We start from the raw sequence: 25,330 nt of genomic DNA on the forward strand, positions 1-25,330 counted from the left end.
GGAATTTTATTTTTTAGGAATAAGTTTTATTATTTATTTATTTTTTGGGCTGTGCTGAGTCTTTGTTGCTGTGCGGGCTTTTTTGAGTTTCGTTGAGTTGGGGCCACTTTCTAGTTGCAGGGTGCAGGCTTCTTATTGTGGTGGCTTCTCTTGGTGCAGAGTTCAGGCTTCAGTAGTTGTGTTGTGTGGGCCCAGTAGTTGTGGCTCCCAGGCTCTAGAGCACAGGCTCAGTAGTTGGAGCACACGGGCTTAGTTGCCCTACAGCATGTGGGATCTTCCTGGACCAGGGATCAAATCTATGTCCCCTGCTTTGGCAGGTGGATTCTTAACCACTGGACCATGAGGAAAGCTCTACTTTTATAATTTAAAATACTTTAATTGAAAAGCATACCTAGCAATATTCATAGAATATTATGAATCTGCCTGCAATGTAGGAGATCCAGGTTAAAGAATCCGCCTGCAATGCAGGAGACCTGGGTTCAACCCATGGGTTGAGAAGACCCCTGGAGGAGAAAATGGCAATCCACTCCAGTATTCTTGCCTGGAGAATTCCATGGACAGAGAGGCCTAGCAGGCTACAGTCCATGGGGTTGCAAAGAGTTGGATATGACTGAGCTACTAACACTTCTCTTCGTTATTGGAGGAAACATAAGAAACTGATAATAGTGAAGAACATTGGGAAATTGTATAACATGACAGTAGAGGGGCAGAAGATGTACTTTCCATTGTATCCCTTACTGTAGCTTTTGAATTCAGTACCATGTTTATTACCTATTTAAAGACAAATACAAGTTTTGAATAAACACAAGGATGTGAAGCATAAAAGTCATTTACATTTCCCCTATTTAATCTTTACAAACTACTACTCTGTGTGGAAATAGTTATCATCTGTAAACTGGAAACATTTTCCTCTAGCCTCAGTGAGTTTTGACATTTGAAGGAGTCAAATGCCACAAGGTTTTCTTAGCCTACAGGTGGATGGCCTTCAGTGTTTTGAACACTGAATCCTTGCAACGCATCTCATTAGGTCACTTAAAGAAAGCATTTGGGATTAATTCTGCATTCTGGTTGCCTTTTGGTATGATTACAGGGTGGATTTTGTACTGGTTCCTGTATTCTTTTCCATTCCTCAAGCTAGACTTGCAGTTTAAGAAAGAGTCCCAGTAGCTTGAGGAAATCATCCCCCCTCCCTCACTCAGAGCCCAGCCTTATGACTTTGGCTAAAAGGTCCTGGAGCATTATGGGTAAAGTAGGAGGATACCTATTCCATCTCTCCCCCTGTCCCTGTCCAATGTTATTGTAGCAATCAAATGAGGTCATAGGAGTGAAAATACTGGAATATTATCAAATGCTCTGCAATTAAAAGGTATTTGGTCTGGTTGATCCAATGATGATGATTGCTTATTGGGACCATAGGCAGTGGGTGCACCCAGGGACAGTTCTCCCAGAGGGGTACTGAGAAGACTTCTTTATGGCTATATTCTAGGGGGTCTTAAGCATACCAAACATCGTACAGAGTTTGTGTGTGGTTGATGAAGCCTCTGGCCTTAAAAGCCTACCCTCCAAATCAAGTGTCTCTGATATATCAGGTAACATCAGATGTGAAGGGGAGCAGACAATACTGATAAGGTGATTGGCATTGAGAGACATCAAAGAAATGTAGTCTAGGGGTATTGGAAGAGGGATGTCTGCTTTCCCAGTTGTGAGGCAGCTCTGAGTATTATGGGCAACAGGAAAAAAAAAAAAAAAACTAAAGCAAAGAAAACGCAGCTCTGAGCCTCTCAGCAGCCTGCTTTGTACTCCTCTAGGGACACAGACTGCCCATGGCTGGGGCTCTGAAGGAAGTTGGGCTCCATCTCCAGACCACTCCTATAGACACAGTGGGGAGATTCCTACAGAGAAGCAGCTTCTGGGTTTAAGTCACCCAGTCATAATACTTCCCTGCTCCACCTAGGATTTGTGACTGAGGGAGTTCTAATGGGAAGGCTTTGAATTTGTTATGGATTCCTGACTTCTGACCATCCCTGGGCTTCTTATGAAGGCGAGCTGCCAACCTTTCATTCTCTGCTTTGCTGGAGACAGGGTCGTGGGAGTCCAAGTTCCATCCACTTGCTTACCTTCATTCTCTCTCTTGCCCCCATTTTAAAAAATAGACTTTAAAGGCAAAAAATACTTGTCTGTATTGATTTTTCCCCCATCTGCTTGCTGTTTGTTGAAATAGCTCTGACCAATGGCAAAGAAGTCAGGATGACTTTTAATTATTTCTAGAAAAATTTGAATACTGCTTTATTTTCCCTAATGCAAGTTGTGATGTTCTCAAGACATTGGAAAAGATCCTGATGCTGAAAAAGACTGAGAGCAAGAGGAGAAGGGGATGACAGAAGATGAGACAGTTGGATGGCATCACTGACTCAGTGGACATGAGTTTGAGCAAACTCTGGAAGATATTGTGAAGGACAGAGGAGCCTGGTGTGCTGCAGTCCATCGGGTTGCAAAGAGTTGGACATGGCTTAGCAACTGAATAGACAAAAAAATAAGACATAAATGGCTTATTAGCCAGCACTGGACAGCCTTGCTGGGGACACACTGGCCGCCTCCACAGTGCCATCTCATTTCATAATGCAGTGAGGTGGGATCCAGACACCTTGGCTTTTTCCATTCTTTTTAAAGTATCCTTAAAACTATTTTTCAGCTTGATATTGTTGGTACTAAGTCTCAGTATTTTCAGCCATAAGATGGAGTAGTAAGAGCATTGGACTCAGGGGGGACTGTTGTGAGGACTGAAAGAGAAGATGCAGGAAAGGTGCTGAACCTGCTTCCTGGTGCATCGCGCATGCTCCATCTCTATTCAGTTCAGTTCAATTCAGGCACTCAGTCATGTGTGACTCTTTGCGACCCCATGGACTACAGCATGCCAGGTTTCTCTGTCCATCACCAACTCCCGGAGCTTGCTCAAACTCAGGTCCGTTGAGTCAGTGATGCCATCCAACCATCTCATCCTCTGTTGTACCCTTATCCTCCTGCCTTCAATCTTTCCCAGCATCAGGATCTTTTCAAATGAGTCAGCTCTTTGCAGCAGGTGGCCAAAGTATTGGAGTTTCAGCTTCAGCATCAGACCTTCCAATGAACATTCAGGACTGATTTCCTTTAGGATTGACCGGTTGGATCTCCTTGCAGTCCAAGGGACTCTCAAGAGTCTTCTCCAACACCACAGCTCAAAAGCATCAATTCTTCGGCACTCAGCTTTCTTCACAGTCCAACTCTCGCATCCATACATGACCACTGGAAAAATCATAGCTTTGACTAGACATACCTTTGTTGGCAAAGTAATGTCTGCTTTTTACCATGCTGTCTAGGTTTGTCATAGCTTTTCTTCCAAGGAGCAAGTGTCTCTTAATTTCATGGCTGCAGTCACCATCTGCAGTGATTTTGGAGCCCAAGAAAATAAACTCTGTCACTGTTTCCATTGTTTCCCCATCTATTTGCCATGAAGTGATGGGACCAGATGCCATGATCTTCATTTTTTGAATGTTGAGTTTTTTTTTTTAACTTTACAATATTGTATTGGTTTTGCCATACATCAACATGAATCTGCCACGGGTATACACGTGTTCCCCATCCTGATCCCCCCTCCAAACTCCCTCCCCGTACCATCTCTCTGGGTCATCCCAGTGCACCAGCCCCAAGCATCCTGTATCATGCATCGAACATGGACTGGCGATTCATTTCATATATGATATTATACATGTTTCAATGCCATTCTCCCAAATCATCCCACCCACTCCCTCTCCCACAGAGTCCAAAAGACTGTTCTATACATCTGTGTCTCTTTTGCTGTCTCGCATACAGGGTTATCGTTACCATCTTTCTAAATTCCATATATATGCATTAGTATACTGTATTGGACTCCTTGGAAGAAAAGTTATGACCAACCTAGATAGCATATTGAAAAGCAGAGACGAGACATTACTTTGCCAACAAAGGTCCGTCTAGTCAAGGCTATGGTTCTTCCAGTGGTCATGTATGGATGCGAGAGTTGGACTGTGAAGAAAGCTGAGCACTGAAGAATTGATGCTTTTGAACTGTGGTGTTGGAGAAGACTCTTGAGAGTCCCTTGGACTGCAAGGAGATCCAACCAGTCCATTCTAAAGGAGTTCAGCCCTGGGTGTTCTTTGGAAAGAATGATGCTAAAGCTGAAACTCCAGTATTTTGGCCACCTCATGCAAAGAGTTGACTCATTTCTTGAAAAGACTCTGATGCTGGGAGGGATTGGGGGCAGGAGGAAAAGGGGACAACAGAAGATGAGATGGCTGGATGGCATCACCGACTCTATGGACGTGAGTTTGAGTGAACTCCGGGAGATGGTGATGGACAGGGAGGCCTGGCATGCTGCGATTCATGGGGTTGCAAAGAGTCAGACACGACTGAGCGACTGAACTGAACTGAACTGAACTGATATTGTATTGGTGTTTTTCTTTCTGGCTTACTTCACTCTGTATAATAGGCTCCAGTTTCATCCACCTCCAAAGAACTAAACAGACATTTCTCCAAAGAAGACATACAGATGGCTAACAAATACATGAAAAGATGCTCAACATCACTCATTATCAGAGAAATGCAAATCAAAACCACTATGAGGTACCATTTCACGCCAGTCAGAATGGCTGCTATCCAAAAGTCTACAAGCAATAAATGCTGGAGAGGGTGTGGAGAAAAGGGAACCCTCTTACACTGTTGGTGGGAATGCAAACTAGTACAGCCACTATGGAGAACAGTGTGGAGATTCCTTAAAAAACTGGAAATAGAACTGCCTTATGATCCAGCAATCCCACTGCTGGGCATACACACCAAGGAAACCAGAATTGAAAGACACGTGTACCCCAAGGTTCATCAAAGCACTGTTTATAATAGCCAGGACTTGGAAGCAACCTAGACGTCCATCAGCAGATGAATGGATAAGAAAGCAGTGGTACATATACACAATGGAGTATTACTCAGCCATTAAAAAGAGTACATTTGAATCAGTTCTAATGAGGTGGATGAATGTTGAGTTTTAAGCCAACTTTTTCACTCTCCTCTTTGACTTTCATCAAGAGGCTCTTTAGTTCCTTTTTGCTTTCTGCCATAAGGGTGGTATCATCTATGTATCTGAGGTTATTTATATTTCTCCCAGAAATCTTGATTCTGGCTTGTGCTTCATCCAGCCCAGTATTTTGCTTGATGTACTCTGCATATAAGTTAAATAAGCAGTGTGACATTATACAGCCTTGATGTACTCCTTTCCCAACTTGAAACCAGTCTGTTGTTCCATGCCCAGTTCTAATTGTTGCCTCTTGACCTGCATACAGATGTCTCAGGAGCCAGGTAAGGTGGTCTGGTATTACCATCTCTTGAAGAATTTTCCACAGTTTGTTGTGATTCACACAGTCAAAGGCTTTGGTGTAGTCAATAAAGCAGAAGTAGATTTTTTTTTCTAGAACTCTCTTGCTTTTTCTGTGATCCAACAGATGTTGGAAATTTGATCTCTGGTTCCTCTACCTTTTCTAAATCCACCTTGAACATCTGGAAATTCTTGGTTCATGTACTGTTGAAGCCTTGGTTGGAGAATTTTGAGCATTACTTTTGCTAGCGTGTAAGATGAGTGCAATTGAACATTCTTTGGCATTGCCTTTCTTTGAAATTGGAATGAAAACTGACCTTTTCCAGTCCTGTGGCCACAGCTGAGTTTTCCAAGTTTGCTGGTATATTGAGTGCAGCACTTTCACAGCATCATCTTTTAGGATTTTTAATAGCTCAGCTGGAATTCCAACACCTCCATCTCTATTAGCCATTATGAATCATGCTTAGGGCCCCAGCCATGACTATGGATGTACTCTAATACCACCTCGACACTTGGTGGGGACAGTGGCAAGCCCTGGTGATCCTTGGGACACATTTGGAGGAAAGAAGTATGTACTTGGTCAAGTACAGGTGCAGGCAGGTAGTCTCAGGAAAATTATAAGCTGAAGTCAGTGCTTATTAGAAGGATTCTGATAAAACCTGTTCAGGAATAATTGCCCAAAGAGAGCTTCAACTTGATCAGGTTAGATTCAAAGTGATATAAGGCAGTCAACTTTCTTTGTTGCTAAAGAGGGGCAGAATAATTATGGAGGAAAAATCCACAGTTGATCTCAAAACTGTGTTTTAGCCATTAGTTTCCAGTCCAGATCACCAACTTATTTTTTGTCAGCAGTTTATATCTGAATAGCCTCTGTACCCTTGGTCCTCTCAGTGTGGTTCACTGACCAGGACCATCTGTAGCGCCTGGGAATGTGTTGGAAATGCAGAACTCAGGACCCATTCCAGGCCTCTGTAACTAAAATCTGCATGTGCAGGAGATCTCCAGGTGATTCTAATATACATTAAAGTTTGAGAAGTACTTGTTAATAGAATTCTCTCACCTAAATTTCCTAGTTTGGTCCTCTTATAAGCCTTGTGATATATTACCCCATTTTACAGATGAGGAAACTGAGATGCTTGTGTTAAGTGCTTAGTCTGCTGCTGCTGCTGCTGCTAAGTCGCTTCAGTCGTGTCCAACTTTGTGCGACCCCATAGATGGCAGCCCACCAGGCTCCGCCATCCCTGGGATTCTCCAGGCAAGAACACTGGAGTGGGTTGCTGTTTCCTTCTCCAATGTATGAAAGTGAAAAGTGAAAGTGAAGTTGCTCAGTTGTATCCGACTCTTCACGACTCCATGGACTGCAGCCTAGCAGGCTCCTCTGTCCATGGGATTTTCCAGGCAAGTGCTTAGCCTAAGGTCACACAAAAATAAAGTATCCAAGGTGACATTCAAAAAAGATCATCTGACTCCCAATCCCATGCTCCTCTAACTTAACTAAAGCTACCTCTTTAAAACCAATAGGGGAAATGTAGCTATTTACATATGTGACTGAAGATGGGAGAAAGGGCACAGGCAGGAAAAGAAGACAAGAGCTGAGTCTAGTCAGTCCATCAAAAGGGTAAGAAAGCCATGATAGATTGTGAGTCAAATGTAACTCTGAAAAGCCATTGCCAAAATCACTCAGCATTATGGTCTCAGAAAGGAAGTAAGATGCCAGGTAAGTTAGGAGAAATACCTAACTGCTGGTGATTGAAAAATGTGAGGAGCTACTCATTTCTGATTATCATGAAAATTTCAAATGGTCAACTTGCAGCTTCCTGGGAAGCTATAACCACTTTGATTGCCCATTGCTGTGGCAGTAATCTACTAGAGCCTTCCTTACCCCAAGCTCTGGTTCCCAGAGATCCTGGGATAAGACTGGGGTCATCTAAATGATCCAGGACCATATCCCCATCTCAAGATCCTGAATGTATTCATATCTGCAAAACTTCTTTTTCCACATGGGGTATCATGTTCACATGTTCGAGATTAGAGTGTGGACATCTTTGATCATCGTTTTCACCAACCACAGATCTCTTCAGTCAGTCAGGGCTTTAATCTATATCACATATGGTAACTTGCCCATGACAATGAATGTGGGTGGATAGGTGTACATCACCTTATGTTTTGCAAGTAAATTGAGCAGACGCCATTTCAAACACCAGAATCAGACAAAAGGACAAATTCCCAGTGTACACACTCACTGGACAAAGATTATCTCCTCGGAGCCATGCCAGGGTGTAGCTTCAATTACAAGTGGATGGTAATCTGCTCATCAGTAGCATCATTGCATTAACACAGAACATACTTGATTCTGAGTTGCTTGTGAGAATATTGGTATATGCAGTCTCTTATTTTCAAAGTGTGCTCAGGGGCCATCCAGGGAGGAGGAAAAGCTGCTGGGAGAAATAGAGCAAACCTGGTTTTGTCTGTCTTATGTATTATACTTCTGCCTACCCGTCCCCCCAGCCAGTGGCTCAGCTGGTGAAGAATCTGCCTGCAATGCAGGAGACCCAGGTTCAATCCCTGGGTTGGGAAGATCCCCTAGAGAAGGGATAGGCTACCCACTCTGGTATTCTGGCCTGGAGAATTCTATGGACTATATAGTCCATGGGGTAGCAAAGAGTTGGACACGATTGAGCAACTTTCACTTCACTTCACTTCAAAGTTTCTATTGGACAACTGAGCTAAATGGATTTTCTGGGGTGGGTGGGGTAGATTTCAAAGCTACTAACTCAGACCAAAATAGATTCCTCCCATTCTCTGGAACAGGCTCAGGGCTCAGAGTGTCTACCCCTAGTGGCCTACTGTGGTAAATCCAATAGATTGTTTCAGTTTTTGGACCCAGAGTTCAAAGAGGAAAAGGAGGAAGAGAGGAAAGATCAGGTATAAATGTTGATTCCTTTGCCCCAGGGCCAAACCTTTCCAACTTAATGATGGAATCAAGTAAAGAAGCATTTCAAATTATCTGGTAGATAGACATTTGATCTCCATAAAACCAGAAAAGGGTCACATTGATGAAATTTTTACAAGTCTCAACTAAAGACAAGGGTTTAATACAAGAGTCCCCCATCAAGCATCTCATGCTATGTCTCTTTGGCAATTTCGGGGTCTTGTAAAATATGCTGCCAAGATCCATACCCTGTGGACTTGCTTGTCGAATCCTTCCTATATATGTTTCCACTTAGAAAGTCATTACCCCTCTGGAACCTTTCCTTTGTGATACCCATACAGCTTGATTGAGCAGAATGGCCAATTCATCATCCCTGTTTATCTCCTGAGAGAGGAATTTACAGTTAAATTAAAAATCGAGTCAGATAGCACTGATGCAGATGTTTGGTTTTCTGTAGGCTGTTAATCTGAATTAGTGAAAAGTCTGATTTATGAAATAGCCCTACAGAAAGGCAGCTTTAATCTTCTGTGGTTCATATAAGAGCCGTGTTGCCAAGAGTAGGTCATTTCAGACCTGCCTTAATGAGCAGACTGGGCAAAGGTCTCCTCACAATTTTCTCTAAGGTCCGAACAGTCTCCCCTAAAATCCCCTACACATTTTTGTTTCATGAGGATCATAATCTTTGAGTTGGAAGACACTTTAAAGATCACTGAACTCCATTGTAGATCAATAATAGGAATCTTAATTGCCAGCTATCTGTTCACCTAAAGGTATCAAGCTCATAGGCCTACAAAGCAATGGCTTCTTCCTGTGGCCAACTGTAGATTTTTTAAGGCTTTTCTGATGTTGAGGTGGGAACTTTCCTGGCTACATCTCGAACTCATTGATCCTAGTTTTACCTTGGAAGGCCTTCAGAGCTAGCCCACTCCCTTACTGGACAGACCTTCCAGTTTTTAAAGACTGTTGTCACATGAACCACCCTCCTCCCTGCCCCAGAATCTTCTCCAGGCAAAGAAGTCCCTGTTCCTTCATATGGCTTCTGGACTATCTTATAGTATCACATATTGAGCCTTTTATTGCAGAAGAGGCTTGGTCAGTATAAGCTTAGAGAGACTGGTATCTGTTCCCCTGGTGCTCACAAGCCTTCCACACCAGGGTCAATGCTGTCTGGAGGAGGCATCTTAAAGGCCTCCCAAACTTCTCCCCCACTGGCCTGCTCTTTGATCCCCTTCCCTCACCCTGGACTTCCCCACTAGGATCATTGACTTGCTAAGCCAACTTCTTTGCCCTTAGTCTGGCCCATGACCATGAAGACCTACTGAATGGGGTTAGGATTAAAATGAGGTTACGCTACACTTGGTACAGACTGCTCACCCCAATGAACACAGTAGCAAAATATGATATTTGAAAAGGTTGAACAGTTCACTTTGAAGTTGTCCACATTTGTCCTTTGAGCAGTTTTATTACATTCAGGGTGAAGTCACAGAGTACACTTTTAATATTTACAGACTATAGAGTAGATAGTTTAATATATTAATGTTAATGATTTTTGATATCATCTATTATCTTTGTTGTAACCACTAGCATTCTTTTTAAAAGCAGTTTATTAAAATACAAGAGTAAATGGTGTATGGGAAATAATTCTACTGCAGTTTGATAAATGAAGAATATGGAAATTGCACATTCGTCCTTCATCTTCTCGGCAGAATCAAGAGTTGTGTTTCCTAGTGTTGCTCATAGCCAGTTTAATATACATTTGAAAAATAAATTAGTGACACATGAAAGTAAATGTAGCAAAAGTGGGAATTTAACTAACTGAACAGCTAACGTGCTTCAGGGAAGAACTGAAAGTGAAATATGGTGATGATTTGCTAACTTGAAATCTCCACAGTGGATTCTAGACAAGAATGTGGCCCTCAGTCAATCCTGATATTGAGGTTTGTCCTGATTGTGAAGACAGTGTTTTGGATTTGTACTCACTTTTTGGCCCTCGGAGGGGCCCCAGCTGGGTGCAAGGTGGGCCCACAGGAAGTGAGGGTCAGACTCACAGGTGTGCCCTATGTCCCTTAGCAGGCTGGGTGCAGGCAGATTGTCCACCAACCACAGGAAGAGCAGATGGATAGTGGAGGCAGAGGAATGTACTGCAGAGGGCAGTTTTACTTCCATTTTAAGCAATGCCATTCCCTCCCACCAATGCTGGCTCTTCCTTGTTTCCAACTGTGCAACTGCCCGGAGAAAGCAATTCTCTCTCATTAAGATGCTGAAGTCCTTCACCCCCAACTTGAGTTCTCATGGTGTCCTCTCTGAATTCAAGTCCACCGTCCCTCTCATCCCCAAGTATTTATGTCCATCAGTGTGAGTATGAAAAACTCGTGTACCTCTCTCTGTTCTTTCTATACTTGTTTCCCCTGAGTGGTCATTGTCAACGTTGACTGGCCGTAGGATCCTTCCTGAGAACACAGCAATACATTTACCTGTAAGAAGACTTAGGGAAAATAATTTCAGGCCTCATTTCACTGGTTCTCAGTCAAGGTTACGCTTAGGTTTCAAGTCATCTTTATTTTGTATCTGTGTCTGTATATCTATATTTACTCATACAAATAGTTAATTTTTTCATATGTGATTTCTGTCCATGTCTACAATCTCTTAATCATAATTCTGAAATTCAGAAAATTTGGAGAACTGTTGTTTTCAGTGACTTTGAGCCACTTGATGACAAAACCTGACCTAAACTGATGTGCAGGTATTAATTTCAAGTTTTTATGACTGTGACTGTTAACTGCAGCAGTATTAATGAGTTTTATTAAAGGATGCTATCCTGAATCCACTGGGGGGTATTATAGATGTGGTATAGCTACCATATGACTTGTTTAATTAAAAATCTAAATATAAAAATTCATCTCGCTTCCAAAAGTCTTTGGATAAGTAACACTTGTATACAAACACACAGACACACACAAGCCAGAATTTAATGCATAGATAGGAAACAAAAGTAGGAAACAGCCTTTTCATTTGAAAATCATAAATGTGGGAGTACATGTTAGATCTTAACTGTCAATCCACCAGCTAGGAGTCTCAGTATTGCCAATGCACTATGCTGTATCTCAAACTTTACTTGGGGGGAATTGAGGTCAAGTTAGCAAGCCTCTGGATTAGTCTGACTTAAATCTGTTGCCTCAGTCTTTAGTTAGTAATCAAAGACAAAAACAATTGATTGGATTTGGAGGGTACTTTGCTTAAATATGGATTCATTATACTGCAAAGAAATACAGGGAACTAGGCACACTGAGTTGTATATATAGATCCCTGGCCCCACTGTCTCTCTCTCTCTCTCTCTCTCACAGACATACACACACACTTTCCCAGAGGGTGTAGGTCCCTGTTTCTTCTGCTTCCCCTAATTACTTGGCGTATTTGGCAGACGAATGTACTTGCAGATAGCATTTACTTAGCAGATAGCCTTTTAAAAGGAGCTTTGGCTATATGAAAGAGAATAGCTACCTGGGAGATGAAAGGGGCCGTCTTCGGGGCACGAGGCACATGTAAGGAAAAGGCTCTCTGAGTTGGACGAGTTGGACGAGGCACCCATGCTGGTTTGAAAGGGATCCTCTGCCTTCCAAGGCAAGAGCTATTATGTTGAAAATGAAGCTTTGGTGAGAGGATGAAGTGGGGGCAGGTGAGGAATAATGGTCTGTGATTCCAGAGTCTTGGCCAAAGGAGGGCCCTTGGAGTCCCTCTCTGCCAAAACTTGCAGGTGGAGCCACAAGACCAGGTGTCCTCCAGGGCCAGGACTGGGTTTTCTGGGAAAAGCCAGGCAAGGAGCTGGGAGTCTGAGAGGCAGCGAGGTTCAGACGGCCAGCCAGACAGGTAGGAGGACCAGTCCAGCACTGCAGCAAAGATGCTCTGGCCCCCAGGCCACCCCTCTCTGTGATTTAAATTTCTCTCCAAAGACGAGCCTGAGCTGATGAGACAGACAGATGAGAACCCTCCCTCGACTTTAGAACCCCATATCAGAGCAAAAACAGGAAAACTAGCCCCCAAAGATGATGAGCAAAAGGACAGAAAGGCAGTGACATACTCCAAAGTGCCAAGAGACAGCTGAGGTTGATTTGTTATGGGGCACAGAGGGCAAACGATTAGTAAGGAAGAGCATGGATTATCAATAAAGACAGAGTGGCAAATGGTGTCAATTTCCTTGTGCTTTGCTTGGTCAGCTTTACAGATTTAAAATCAGCCATTAGAGATGGTTGGTCCTGTATGATCATACTTCCTAGTTGGAGTTGTCTGAAGAAGTTACAGAAATTCCGGTGGAGGAGGCTGTGCAGTGTGCCCTCTCATCTCCATGGTAACACAGTCAGCCCTGCTCACCTTGGGGCTGGGCACTGGGCACCTGGCTGCCAGTGTCTTTACTCAACCCTGCCCTTTGAGGAAGCTGGGAGGCTATGGTCCCAGTTTCACACCTCTATCTAGCTGTGAGGCTGCAGCAAGAACCCCCCTCCTCTGAACCTCAGTTTTCTATGACAAAAGTGAGGATTCAACTCACCCCTTCTTGCTGAGAGGACTGTACTGCAGGTATAACTAAGATCAGAGCCCCTATACAAACCTTGGAATTTCTGAACAAGATAGCAACTGAAAATGTATCTTAACAGAAAAAGAAAGGAAAAAAAAAAAAAACACAACTTGGGACTGTGGGTCACTCCCTGGGCCCTCTGAGCCTCATAGTTCCCATCTGTGAAATGGAATGGCACACTCCACTCAGCCTGGCCCTCACAGATGATCAGTCTTCATGCCCACCTGGACTCTTTTCCAGCCAGTTTGGGAGTAAAAGAGGCAATCAATGGTGTCATTTTCCTTTCAGCCCACTGTTGGCCACGCCCCAACCCCCACCTGCAGCGCCCACCAGTGGGGGATCCGGCAGCTCCAGTGACTCAGAGAGCAGCTCAGAGTCTGACTCAGACACTGAAAGCAGCACCACTGACAGCGAAGCCAATGAGGCGCCACGAGTGACCACTCCAGAGGTGGGTGAGGAGCCAGGGCCCTGACACAGCACCCCCGACATGCACACACAATAATGCGATAATAATAACATTCCAGCACAGTCATGACTTCGGCACACTAAATACTTCAGAAAAGCACTCAGGTATTTGATAGGGCTTTTTTCTTCTAACACATGTCTTTGTAAAGTTTCTAACGGAGATTTCTTGCCATGTGACTGATGTGCCGTGTGGCTCACTCAGCTACTCTGAGCCTTGAGCTTCCCATTACTATTATACTGGAATAGTAATCACTGAGCTCAAAACTTCCCTTTCGAGAGAACCAATGAAGCAAGTCAAGACCCACTTCTAGGTCTGGGGACACTACCCCTTCCTCTAAGTTGAAGTGATGAATTGTCACTGGGCAAGTAAGATCCAAGAAGTGTGATGGTTGAAAGGTCACAGGTTTGTTTGTTTGTTTGTTTTTTAATGTCAAAGAATAGTTTACAAATGTACTCAATGGTAATTCATGAAAACATTTAACATAGCCCCACAAAACACCAAAATTATCATTTTGAGATCAAAGCCATGCCTTTCCCCTCCATCTTCTTTGACTGCCAGCCTCTCAGTTCTCCTGAGCCGGCACCTCATACAGCAAGCTGATCCCTCAATGGCTCTGGACACATTGTTTGTCAATAGTCAGAAAAGAATAACAGAAGAAGATGCCACAGTGACAGTACTGCTGTTTGTAAGAGCCCACACTTCGTGAATGTGGATCATGTGCCAGACTCCATGAGAAGCTCGTGACTTGCATTTTCTCATTTCATGCTCATGACAACCCTATGGGGTCCTGGCTATCATTATTCCATTTTATAGATGAAAGAATAAGGTTCTGAGAAGATAAGAAAGAACTTTCCCATGATCTCACAGGAAGGGCTGAAACCAGGGTGTGTGCTACGAGAGCTGGGCCCCTAACCTCGAGCTCTGCTGCCAACAGTAGCAGCTGCTCCAATGGGCTCGACCCTTACCTGCCACTGCTCTGTGCCGGTTGGAATCATGGCTACTCAAAACGGTTTGAATTCTGTCATCCTCTATTGGCTGGTGCCATAAGCCTCAGCTGATGGCTTGCAAAAAACAGAGCAGTTCTAATAAAAAATGATGGCTCTTTTAGTTCAACAGGCAGAATTCAGATTTGCGAATCAAGCACCCGAATTGTACGCATCATTTCCATGGCTTAACAGCAGATGCTAATGTCTGCAAGCATGTCCACATAAACTGATTATTGCCCATACACCAAGGAAAGGGCAGTGGTTTTTTTGGAAGTCAAATCTTTTCATCCTTCAGTAAAAATACAAAAGGCCTCATCTTTTTGCAGCAAATTACAACATCGTATAGGAGGCCCTGACACTTTAGCAGAGAAAGACTTTCCTTTTGAATTATACTTGAGGCACACTCACATTTCTTTTCAGAACCAGAGATCATTCTCTCAGCCTCATGGTGAGAGGTTGAGTAATGAGCCCCACCAAAAGATTTTGGGAACCGGTTTCCCTCCCCAGCTCTCTACCCACTCTCTGGAAAAACTCTCTGTGAAAAATTATTTCCTTGCTGGCCAGAGTAGGGGATAGTTTCAGAAAAAGAGTGGAACTTAGTATAGTGGAGCCACTTGGTGAAGTATTTGGCTGTCTAGGGAATGTGATAGATGTGAATTTCATGTATGTTTCTAAGTGTGTGAATGGTCACTTGACAGCCAAAGCTTTTACCAGTCAACAGTCAGTGCACTGAAGGTCCTCCTGACTTCTTCCCAAAGGTGACATTCATTCTTGCCACCGTTTCTCACTCCACAGCCTGAGCCGCCCTCCACCAACAAGTGGCAGTTGGACAAATGGCTTAACAAAGTGACTTCTCAAAACAAATCTTTTATTTGTGGCCAAAATGAAACACCCATGGAGACGATTTCTGTGCCTCCTCCAGTCATTCAGCCAATGGAAGTCCAGGTCAAGGTGAAGGCAAACCCCAGCCAGGTCCTGCCTGAACCCAAAGAGAGGCCTCTCCTTGGTCTTATCAGGGAGAAAGCCCGTCCACGACCCACCCTGAAAACTCCAGAAACAAAGGCTCTGAAGCATAAGTTGTCCACAACTCTTGAGACAGCGTCTCAAAGGACAATTGGGAAAAAACAGCCCAAAAGGGTCGAGAAGAACACCAGCGTTGAGGAATTTACCTGGCCCAAACCAAATATCACCAGCAGCACTCCCAAAGAAAAGGAAAGCGGGGAGCTTCCTGACCTCCCGAGAGGGCGTAGCAAAGCCGTTGCCCACAAGCCGGTTCCCAGGAAAGAACCGAGGCCCAGCATCCCCTTGGCTCCCGAGAAGAAAAAGTACCGAGGGCCTGGCAAGACGGTTCCAAAGTCCCGGGAATTCATTGAGACCGATTCGTCTACATCTGATTCCAACACGGATCAGGAAGAGCCCCTGCAGATCAAAGTCCTGCCTCCATGCATGGCTCCAGGGGGCAACACGACCAAATCCAAGGAAGCCGGAGGGGCCAGCCTGACCCTCAGTAGCTTTCTCAGCAGTGGCAATGGCAACAACCCACCAGTCCCGAGTGAAGAACCTACTCAGTCACCGGTCCCTGTCACACAAACCGAGGTTCTATCTCCAGTCCGAGATCAGGAGAATCTGAAAAATCTCTGGGTGAAGATTGACCTTGACCTACTGTCTCGAGTGCCTGGCCAGAACTCACTCCAGGCAACGTCAGCCAAGCTAGACCACAAGGAGACAGCCTCAAAGCCCAAGCGGCAGACGGCTGCTGTGCCTGCAGAGAAAGCCGCCCCCAAGGGCAAGCGTAAGCACAAGGTAAGCCGTCCACCCACTCTGGTCAGCCACGTGATCGGGAGCAGTGGCTGTCTGGGCTACTTTGATCTTGAGTCTCCTTTTCCAGCAGGCTGGTGGCAGTGGATTGCAGTCTTTGGTGAAAGCACAGATATTAATACTTTCCCTGGGGAATGTAGTATTTGAGATGACCAGGGAGGAAGTGTTAGGGATAATCATGGTTTTATAACCAATGTCAAGAATTTCCAGTATGGCACTTGAGGGATTATGATGTGTAGCAACAAAGAATATGCAGTCTCCTTCCCTAGGCAGCCAGTCCGTCAGGTTGGCTATTTAAGCTGCTCCTGCTTCCTGGATTCATAGGTCACTATTCTACAGTCTCCTGCCGGCAGCAGCAGGGCACCCAGGACTCATAAGGTCAAAATGCATCCTTTAGGCCTTGTTAATTTCTACATACAAACATCCCTGCCACCCAGTTCCATTTTGATTACCCTGGCTCCTACTAGACACAGGTTCTGTCCAGCCTGCTTGGCCCCCTGACCTGTGTGGTTGGCTTGACTCATAATAATCTCTCCTGCAGGACATTTGGGTTGGATTCCCGGGCTACAAATGTAATCAGAAGGTGAAACCCAGAATGGCCTTTTCCATTGCACATCTATCTGGGGAACTGAGTTTGTATCCAGTAGGTTCATTGCATGCATCTCTGGGTGTCACGGTAGATTTTTAGCATAACATCATCTCATGGTGATTCTTGAGTAATAGTTTGAACAGCTGCCTTGGGGACTCCTGCAATGATGATTTAAGTCATCGTTCAGCTTTAAAGATTCACAGGTGGTTTTATCTCTGAGCTGTGGTGCCACCTTAACTAATGAGAGGATTCCAAAATAGGGAACAAAGTCTGGGGCCCTTGCCCTATCACTGTTTGCCTGCTCTTAGTGATGGCAACAGTGCAACTAGAAGTACCTTCAGAACCAATACATGAAGGTCCAAAGGTGTGCCTTGCACGTGGTTAATTTCCTTGCATACTGTTGGTTGTACACGTGACCTTTGTGTGTAACCCCCAACCTTGGACAGGACTTATGCCATGTTAGAATTGCAGTGTTGGTTTCTAAACTACTCATTTGTGGGGTTATTGTTGCCGGAAGTGTCTGAAAATGATAGATTCTCTTTACTTCTGGTATGAGATCTCTGTGCCCCCCGATCAGAGGCTGACATCACAGCTTCACCCTCTCTGATGCCAGCTTCTTGGTTGGAGTAGGCGGGGCAAGATGTATCAGTTTTCTGTCTGATCAAAGGTGTACTTTTAAGGTCCCTACCTAATCTAGGACTTAAAACAGAAGCACACTGTCTCCCTTGCTCATTGTTTTAAAATGTCTGCCTGTTCCATGGATTTCAAACTTTGTGTATTCTTTTTTTCCTGTTAAAGCCAACAGAAGTTGCAGGGAAAATCCCTGAGAAGAAGCAGCGCCTGGAGGAGGCAGCCACCATCTGCCTGCTGCCACCTTGCATCTCGCCAGCTCCCCCCCAGAAGCCTCCCAGCACTAAAGAGTGAGTTTGCCCTGATTCTATACTTTGCTGGTTTGGGCTCCTAAGAAATCTCAAATGAACCCTTGAGGGTAGGGAGTCCTATCCCAAAAGAATGTTAGGCAAGAAACAGAAGTCATTCAGTTTTGTCCTGACAGCTGTCTCTGGCCACCAGCCTAACACGGGTGGGATAAAGGGTGGCCTTCAGGCTGCAAGGTTTGGGTGACCACTTGAGCTTTTTAGCAACATTTCTTTACTCCAACTCAGATGGATGGCCAAAATCGGCCAAAGTGTACTTTTAGCACTGAGTGAAGGGTAAAATGAAGTAAACCAATTTAAAGGACACCTGCCCCTTGAGCCAAATCACCTCTCTCTGGGCAACTTCCAGTTCTGATAGGGATGAAACCATCTCCCTTGGCCTCAACAGAATGACACAGCAGAGGCCTCCTCTTTGCTGTCAAATCATAGTGCTCATATGAAGCTTGAGGACCAGCAAGTTTGTCCTGAACTCCTCAGAGGCCAAGGGGATGACATGTCTGGGGAGGCCAGGGACATGAGCTGTCTAGGAGTGCCCCACACCCCCAGGCAGTTCTGTGCTGGGAAAAGCCAGCTTGGGGTGGACAAATTAATGCCGATCAGCTGGCAGCTCTTCTCCTGTCTGTCTCTTTGCAGAAGATGCCAGAGTCAGGCAGGAGGCCTCCTTGTCCCCTACTCACTTATAGGACTCCAGCCTTCCCTACCAAGCATGGTGACAGAGTTCTTCTGTCTTTTACACATCACTTCCCTAACAATCTAGTGGGTAGCTATTCCCTTCTCCAGGGGATCTTCCCAACCCAGGAATCAAACCCAAGTCTCCCGCATTGCAAGTGGATTCTTTATTGTCTGAGCCACCAGGGAAGTGCTCCCTAACAAACATGTCAGCTCCTGGAACTATTCTGTTTAGATAATTATTGTCATAAATTCACTCAGCATTAGAGGTAACTTCCATCAACGACCAGTTTTGGAACCTATTAGCAGCCCAGAGTGGAGAGGCAATCTGGCTAACTGCTGCTAACAATGGATTTCACAGATTACTGTTTAACATCAGTGACAGGGCATCAGTCTGCCACAGATAAGATGTTGGAAATAAGTTATCAGTTTACTTTTGTTTGGATCCTTGTTGTTTAGAGATGAAAGGTAAGAAAAGATCAATGATCACTAGATCTGCTCGATAAACTAAGGAAATTTGGTCATGGGCTGCCAGGACCTGCCAGCCCAGATTTGGTCCCGGGCTGCTGTCTCCCTGAGGACCCATAGCTCTCTGTGATATGCATTTGTATTCCATGGTATAATTTGATATGAAAGGTGGACGTGAGTCTGAGTGAACTCCTGGAGTTGGTGATGGACAGGGAGGCCTGGCGTGCTGCGATTCATGGGGTTGCAAAGAGTCGGACATGACTGAGCGACTGAACTGAACTGATCCCTTCAGATACTTGGAGTTCTCAGAACTAGACACTCTTCTAGTAGAGCAAGCCAGCCCTCTTATTGAGGAGGTACCACCACTACAAGGATGTCATTTTAGGTTCCTCCTTGGAAAGTAGGAGGGCCCTGGAAGGATGATGTTTAACCATTGGGAAAGAAGCCTATTTCCCTGCTTCCAGGCATGGCGGTGGGCTTCCCTGGTGGCTAAGACAGTATAGAATCCACCTGAAATGCATAAAACCCCTATTTGTTCGATTCCTGGGTTGGGAAGACCCCCTGGAGAAGGGATAGGCTACCCACTCCAGTATTCTTGGGCCTCCCTGGTGGCTCTGTGGTAAAGAATCCACCAGCAATGAGGGAGACCTGGGTTCAATCCCTGGTCAAGAAGATCCCCTGGAGGAGGGCATGGCAACACACTGTACTGTTCTTGCCTGGAGAATGCCCATGGATGGAGGAGCCAGGCAGGATATAGCCCATGGGGTGGCAAAGAGTTGGACAGGACCGAGCGACTAAGCACAGCACAGGACAGACATGGTGGTACCTCCTCAGTTCCCAGGCTCTCATCTCTTTGGGCCAGGCCACCAAAAGGCACAAGGAAGAGCTAGAGGGCTGTGGTATATTGCCACACCATCAGTCCCCATTACAAGCCTGCTTCAATGACCCAGTAATCCCTCTCATTCCCCATTTCATAGAAGAAAGATGATTGAGTATTAGGCAAATGTTTAATCCAAATTTGTTCTCATAAAACGGTGTTTCACCTCATGGTCCTTATGATCTTTCTGTCTAGGAGAGCAATGTTTACCTAGTAGCCTTTACCATTCAGGAAGGACCTGAATTGGGTTCTTATATGGGAAAATTTTGAGATTTGAGGGAGAAGGAAACCAGGACAGGCCTCTTGGAGCTCTTCTCCTTGGAGCCCTCTCCTCGAGTTTTCTCTGCTCCTTGGTGCTTTGTTGACCCTTCAAATCCTTGGAAATTTCCATGACACAAAATTCACTTTTCACAATGAGCGTTTTAAACCTAGTGAAGGATGCTACACCAGCCTGACAACTAGGGCTTCCCATCATCACCTAGAAGGGCCCTGATGCGTTCCTTTTCCCTTATTTGGAGTTGGAACCATCATAAGGGCCTCTGAGGCATGAAAGGAGATACTCTTTTTTCCTTCTGTCCTCTTCTGGCCTATACAAAAGATGCCCTTATAGTAAGAAGTCATAATGGACAGAGTAGTCCCTAGAAAATACCCCCTGGGTATCTTTCACCCAGGAAGTTATTAAAGGCCCCATGGTTCCAGGTCACTATCATACAGAAGGAAAGGGGGCCAGATGACAGTGGCCACTGCACCAAATGTACTGTACTGTGTATGATGTACTGTGTACAGTGGCAGATGGGAGGACCTAGCCCAATGACTATGGCCAGTGGCAGGTTGACTGCCTCTAGGGAACAGCTCTTCCCCTTGCAGCCCCCATCCCCTTCTCCAGCAGTTCAGGTAGGCCAGGAGTGGTCAAGTGTTCATAGGTAAGGAACCAGTCACTCCCATAGATGCCACAGCAATACTTGACTCCTTTCCATGTAAATTCTCCAAAGTGCAATTCCTCTGTAACGATTATACTCAGTGTGGTCTGATGTTGCTGGAGCATCTTCATCAAAAAGCATCCTAACCTGTATTTTCACCATTATTTTCATCAGGCTTCACCATTATGTTAAAATGGTTCTCCATGTCAAAGCAATTCTAAAAATCCACTGACAAATACTTTGTAATTAATTTTAGTCCATTAAAATAATGACAGAAACAGTGAATTTTCTAAAAATTTGACTGCCTGACAGAAATTGACATAGGACTGTGTTTATGAAACAGAAGACAGAGAAGATAGCAAATATTATTACAACTGGCAAATTTGGGCAACACAGCAGAAATGGAATGAGGGGATTGCATTGGTGTCTACCATTTCAGGAAATCAAAACACTTGAGTGCTTGTTCATCTTTGATTTGTTGCTTTGAGATATTGTAAATCTATATTTCTAGACACTGACTGAAATTGACCAAGAGGAAAACATAAATTCTTGTTGACTTAATTTGCTATTGAAAATTGTAGTCAATAATCATGAAAAGTAAATGGCTGCACAGTGCAATATTAGTTGTCTAAGAAAAGATTAAAATTCAAGTAATCTTCATTGATTAGTCGAAGACAGTAACTAAAATAAAAATCCATGGCCCAATTACCATGTTAAGCAGCTAGCATAAGGTTTTAGTTGTTCTGTTTTATTTGAAGTCTCAGTTTATTTGATGATGCCCGTTTAATGGGCAGATAAATCAGTTTGAAAGCATGGGAGCACTTCTAGGACCACATATATTTTGTGGCAAAATGACAAAATATTTTTCAAAGGGAGTTTTGTAAAGCGGAGTACATCAGTACTTCAGTGTAACAACTTAAGGTCAGGGGCTCATTATGCCTCCAGTAGAACAGTTGGAATATACAATTTCCAGTGTGTCCCGGAAGTATTTAGTGCATTATTTATTTCTGGGTAATGTCTAAGTACTGTATTTCTTAAGAAAATATCCTTCCACTAATTGTTTATTGTACCATTTATTGTGTGACTGTGCAGTTAAGTCCTAGGGCAGAATAAGTAGGAACCATCCTAAAAATGATGGGATTAAAGTCTGCATTGGATTTTCCATAAAAATCTAATTAACAGTAATCTTGAAAGGTTGCAAATATCACACTGGGGCAACACACCATTAGACATTTCCATTTATCATGGAGTTCTGTTTCAAAGACCCGTGCTTATTCTTAGATTTTTGCATTTATCTATGGCTCAATCTCTAGGGAGGGCCACCTCTCTATAGACATCTATGTGTCTACGCATTTTCTATATACTCCACCTCAGGTAAAGGACCATCAACCAACATATTACTTTAGCTAAATGTAGCAGCAGCATGCAAAAGATCAGAATAAAGAGAGAGAGCTTTCTGACACCCTGTACTTTCTGTTTACACAGAAATAATTCATCCAGGAGAGCAAATAGAAGAAAAGAAGAAAAGCTGTTTCCTCCTCCACTTTCCCCACTGCCAGAGGACCCTCCACGTCGCAGGAACATCAGCGGCAATAATGGTCCCTTCAGTCGAGACAAAACCATTCCTTTGATTGGACAGATCACCTCGACCAAACCTAAGAGGAATGAAGGCAAATTCTGTGCTACTTTCAAAGGGATAGCTGTAAACGTAAGCATCATAGAAGGAATCTTCTCATTGTCAGGTAGAAACAAGTTGATCCAGCTTATCTAAGTCAACTTGACCTCATGGAGATGTTGCAGGGGGGTGGAAGGAAGGGGCAGAGAGAAAATATTAATATAAGTGTGTGTGTACGCAAATACACAAACTCTCCATTAGTTCCAATCTTGATTCTGTTAACTTCAAATGAATTTTTCATTCCAGTCTTACTTCTCCAAACAGATGATTATGCAGAGATTCAGGGCCTCAGACATCCTTTGGTCCAATCCCTTCAGATCTTGGGGCTGGGGGACACCTACACAATACTGACCACAGCACATGGCAGGCACAGAATCTTTAGTGAAAGGCCAAATGGATGGAATTGCTCAAGGTGAGGGAACTGGTGCTGGAACTCCAAGTTAATGTCTTTCCACACCCAACTTGGCTGATATGAATTGTGTTTTAAAATAGTGACTCAAAAGGATGGAGTTTAAAAGGCAAATCTGTGGCTAAAATCATGCAATTGTGGTTCTCTAAGCCTGACTAAAGGATTATCCTGTCCTTTGGATTTTCTGCACTGCTGCCTGATTAGCATAAATGATTGAGAATTTGTATCACTTTTCACATTCATACACAATGTATTTTTATCTGACCCAGGTATATGTACATGAACCATGGAAATCATGAGTGATAGTGTCACTAGTGAATATTAATGGCAAATCTATCTGCCTTTTCGTGTAGATGCATGTATATGCAAATACATATGCACTTGATCCTTCAGTTCAGTCACTCAGTCGTGTCCAACTCTTTGCGACCCCATGGACTGCAGCACACCAGGCCTCCCTGTCCATCACCAACTCCCAGAGTTTACTCAAACTCACGTCCATTAAGTTGGTGATGCCATCCAACCATCTCATCCTCTGTCGTCCCCTTCTCCTCTTGCCCTCAATCTTTCCCAGCATCAGGGTCTTTTCAAATGAGTCAGCTCTTCGCATCAGGTGGCCAAAGTATTGTAGTTTCAGCTTCAACATCAGTCCTTCCAATGAGCATTCAGGACTGATTTCCTTTAGGATGGACTTGTTGGATCTCCTTGCAGTTCAAGATCCTTGAAATGTAATATAAAAAGCAAACGAGTGAAAATCAATGAGTTTTCAAATGTCTAGCACCAATCTGGTAGCCCCTGAACCAAAAGCACCCATTTAACACTTCATGAAAAGCCATGAGGCCTCTGAGCTTTAAGGACCACAATTTATGGTCCTGCATCATCTGAGATAACTAGATGACATACATACCTAGGTAAATATTATTGGTGATATAAAGAAATGGCTCTATTATAAAGTTGTGATTTTCCAAATGAAATTTGGATGTATGTGTGCCCAGATTATATTTGCATTCACATTTAAAGATGCTGAGTTACAGTGTTAGGAATGAAGCCACCTATTCTAAGCAATAATTACGAAATCAGTCCTATTTTTCATACTGAATATAATTAATGTGATAAACTTCAACTGAGGCTTTTTCTACTGCAAGCTTTTGGAGGACACATGCCCTACCTATCTAGGCAATTCTCTTCATATAGCACCTAGTACATGGTCACAAATAATTAGGTGCTTAACATGGATGTTCTTATGACAGTGGTAATAAGAGGATCTGCAAAGGCATTTCTGAAAGCTCTCAAAACTGCTGGGAAAATCTGATAAATATGATTACATTTACACCTAGAAAACCTAGAAATGGATCATTTTCTTAAGGAAATCACTAGAATTCTCCATGATATGACTTAGTACTCCTTATGTCTTCTTTGGCCATGGCCTGCAATCTGAGAGACTGTGGAAATTAAGAGACTTGCTTGAAACATAGTGCTAACACTGCAATAAATCTGTTCTGTGACCTTGAGCAAATTATGACACCTCTCTGAGTCCATGAAATGAGTAGATTTGACTAGGTGATCTATACAGCTTCTTCCAGTTCCAAAAGTGTTTTCCATTTTGCAGTATTAGAGTCTTCTGTGTTCCATGTAACCATGAAGTCCTGTTTATTGACTCAGTGGATGGGTGAGGGTCAACAGAGGACGTACTTATATGACTTAGATGATTGTGGCTGAACGCAGTCATTTCCAGTCAGAAGTGCCAGGATTGACATCAGTGCCATTTGTGTGGTGGACGTGGTGTTTCAAGGTTCTTGTCACCTATCTTGGTCATAGAAACATGTGGCTCTCTCCCTGGGGCTGGCCTGCTGTTTGGTCTGGGCCATCGGGCATTAGCAATAGAAGTGTGGAGCTGGCTTAGGAGTTCAGAAAGCTTTGAGTTTTTATGTGTTTGGGTTGAATAAAATCTGTGATGGACTTGAAACAATTTTCTCCATATCCATCATAACCACTTTTAAATGTGCAGTCTCTCAGCACAGTTATCATAATGAGCTCATCATGGTGAGAATTTTGATAATTTGGAGGTTTGGGATGAAGTGGAAAAGATGAGACTTTCATGGATATAAGAAATGTTCACATTTGACTTGTAGCTGAAAAGTGACCCTTTTGATTAAGGCAGGTAGGCCTGCAGTCAGCAAATCACTGAGCACACTGGGCAGTGGGGTGATGGGACAGGGTGTGTCGGGGTGTGTGTCACAAATCAGAGATGGCTCCAGCACTGAAAGGGCTCTCACTCTAAGGTGAACAATGAAACATGCTCAACGAACTTAGATACAAAATAGCTGCTGATTGGTGTCTTAGGGGAGGCTTGAGACACACCTCTCCCACCTCCGTGTCTGTACTGTGGTGTCTGACTCTTTGTGACCTCAGGGACTGTAGCCTACCAGGAGCCTGTGTCCATGGGATTTCCCAGGCAAGAATACTGCAGTGGGTTGACATTTCCTTCTTCAAAAGGACCCATCTCTAAAGGGACAAGAAAGGTTTAAAGCACTTCCAGCCATAGACATAGGCAGTTTCCCTGAGAAGGCATTTGTTGATCTGGGTTGAACTGAGAGTATTAAGAGAGATAAGGAGGGTTTAGAAATGAAGGGAAGTGG

The 25,330-nt window shown here is 43.9% G+C and overlaps 1 protein-coding gene across 1 annotated transcript in view; it reads left to right on the plus strand.

The window, feature by feature from the left end:
- The window catches only part of AFF2 (ALF transcription elongation factor 2), a 357,949-nt gene that overhangs the window by 307,997 nt on the left and 24,622 nt on the right, over positions 1–25,330 (plus strand). Inside the window, exons 9-12 of the mRNA XM_055564516.1 lie at positions 13,171–13,330; positions 15,130–16,137; positions 17,540–17,661; positions 22,096–22,318. Coding sequence (XP_055420491.1) covers positions 13,171–13,330; positions 15,130–16,137; positions 17,540–17,661; positions 22,096–22,318 — 1,513 coding nt within the window. The remainder of the gene's footprint in view (positions 1–13,170; positions 13,331–15,129; positions 16,138–17,539; positions 17,662–22,095; positions 22,319–25,330) is intronic.

Source organism: Bubalus kerabau, chromosome X (assembly GCF_029407905.1).
Source record: "Bubalus kerabau isolate K-KA32 ecotype Philippines breed swamp buffalo chromosome X, PCC_UOA_SB_1v2, whole genome shotgun sequence".
Lineage (NCBI taxonomy): Eukaryota > Metazoa > Chordata > Mammalia > Artiodactyla > Bovidae > Bubalus > Bubalus kerabau.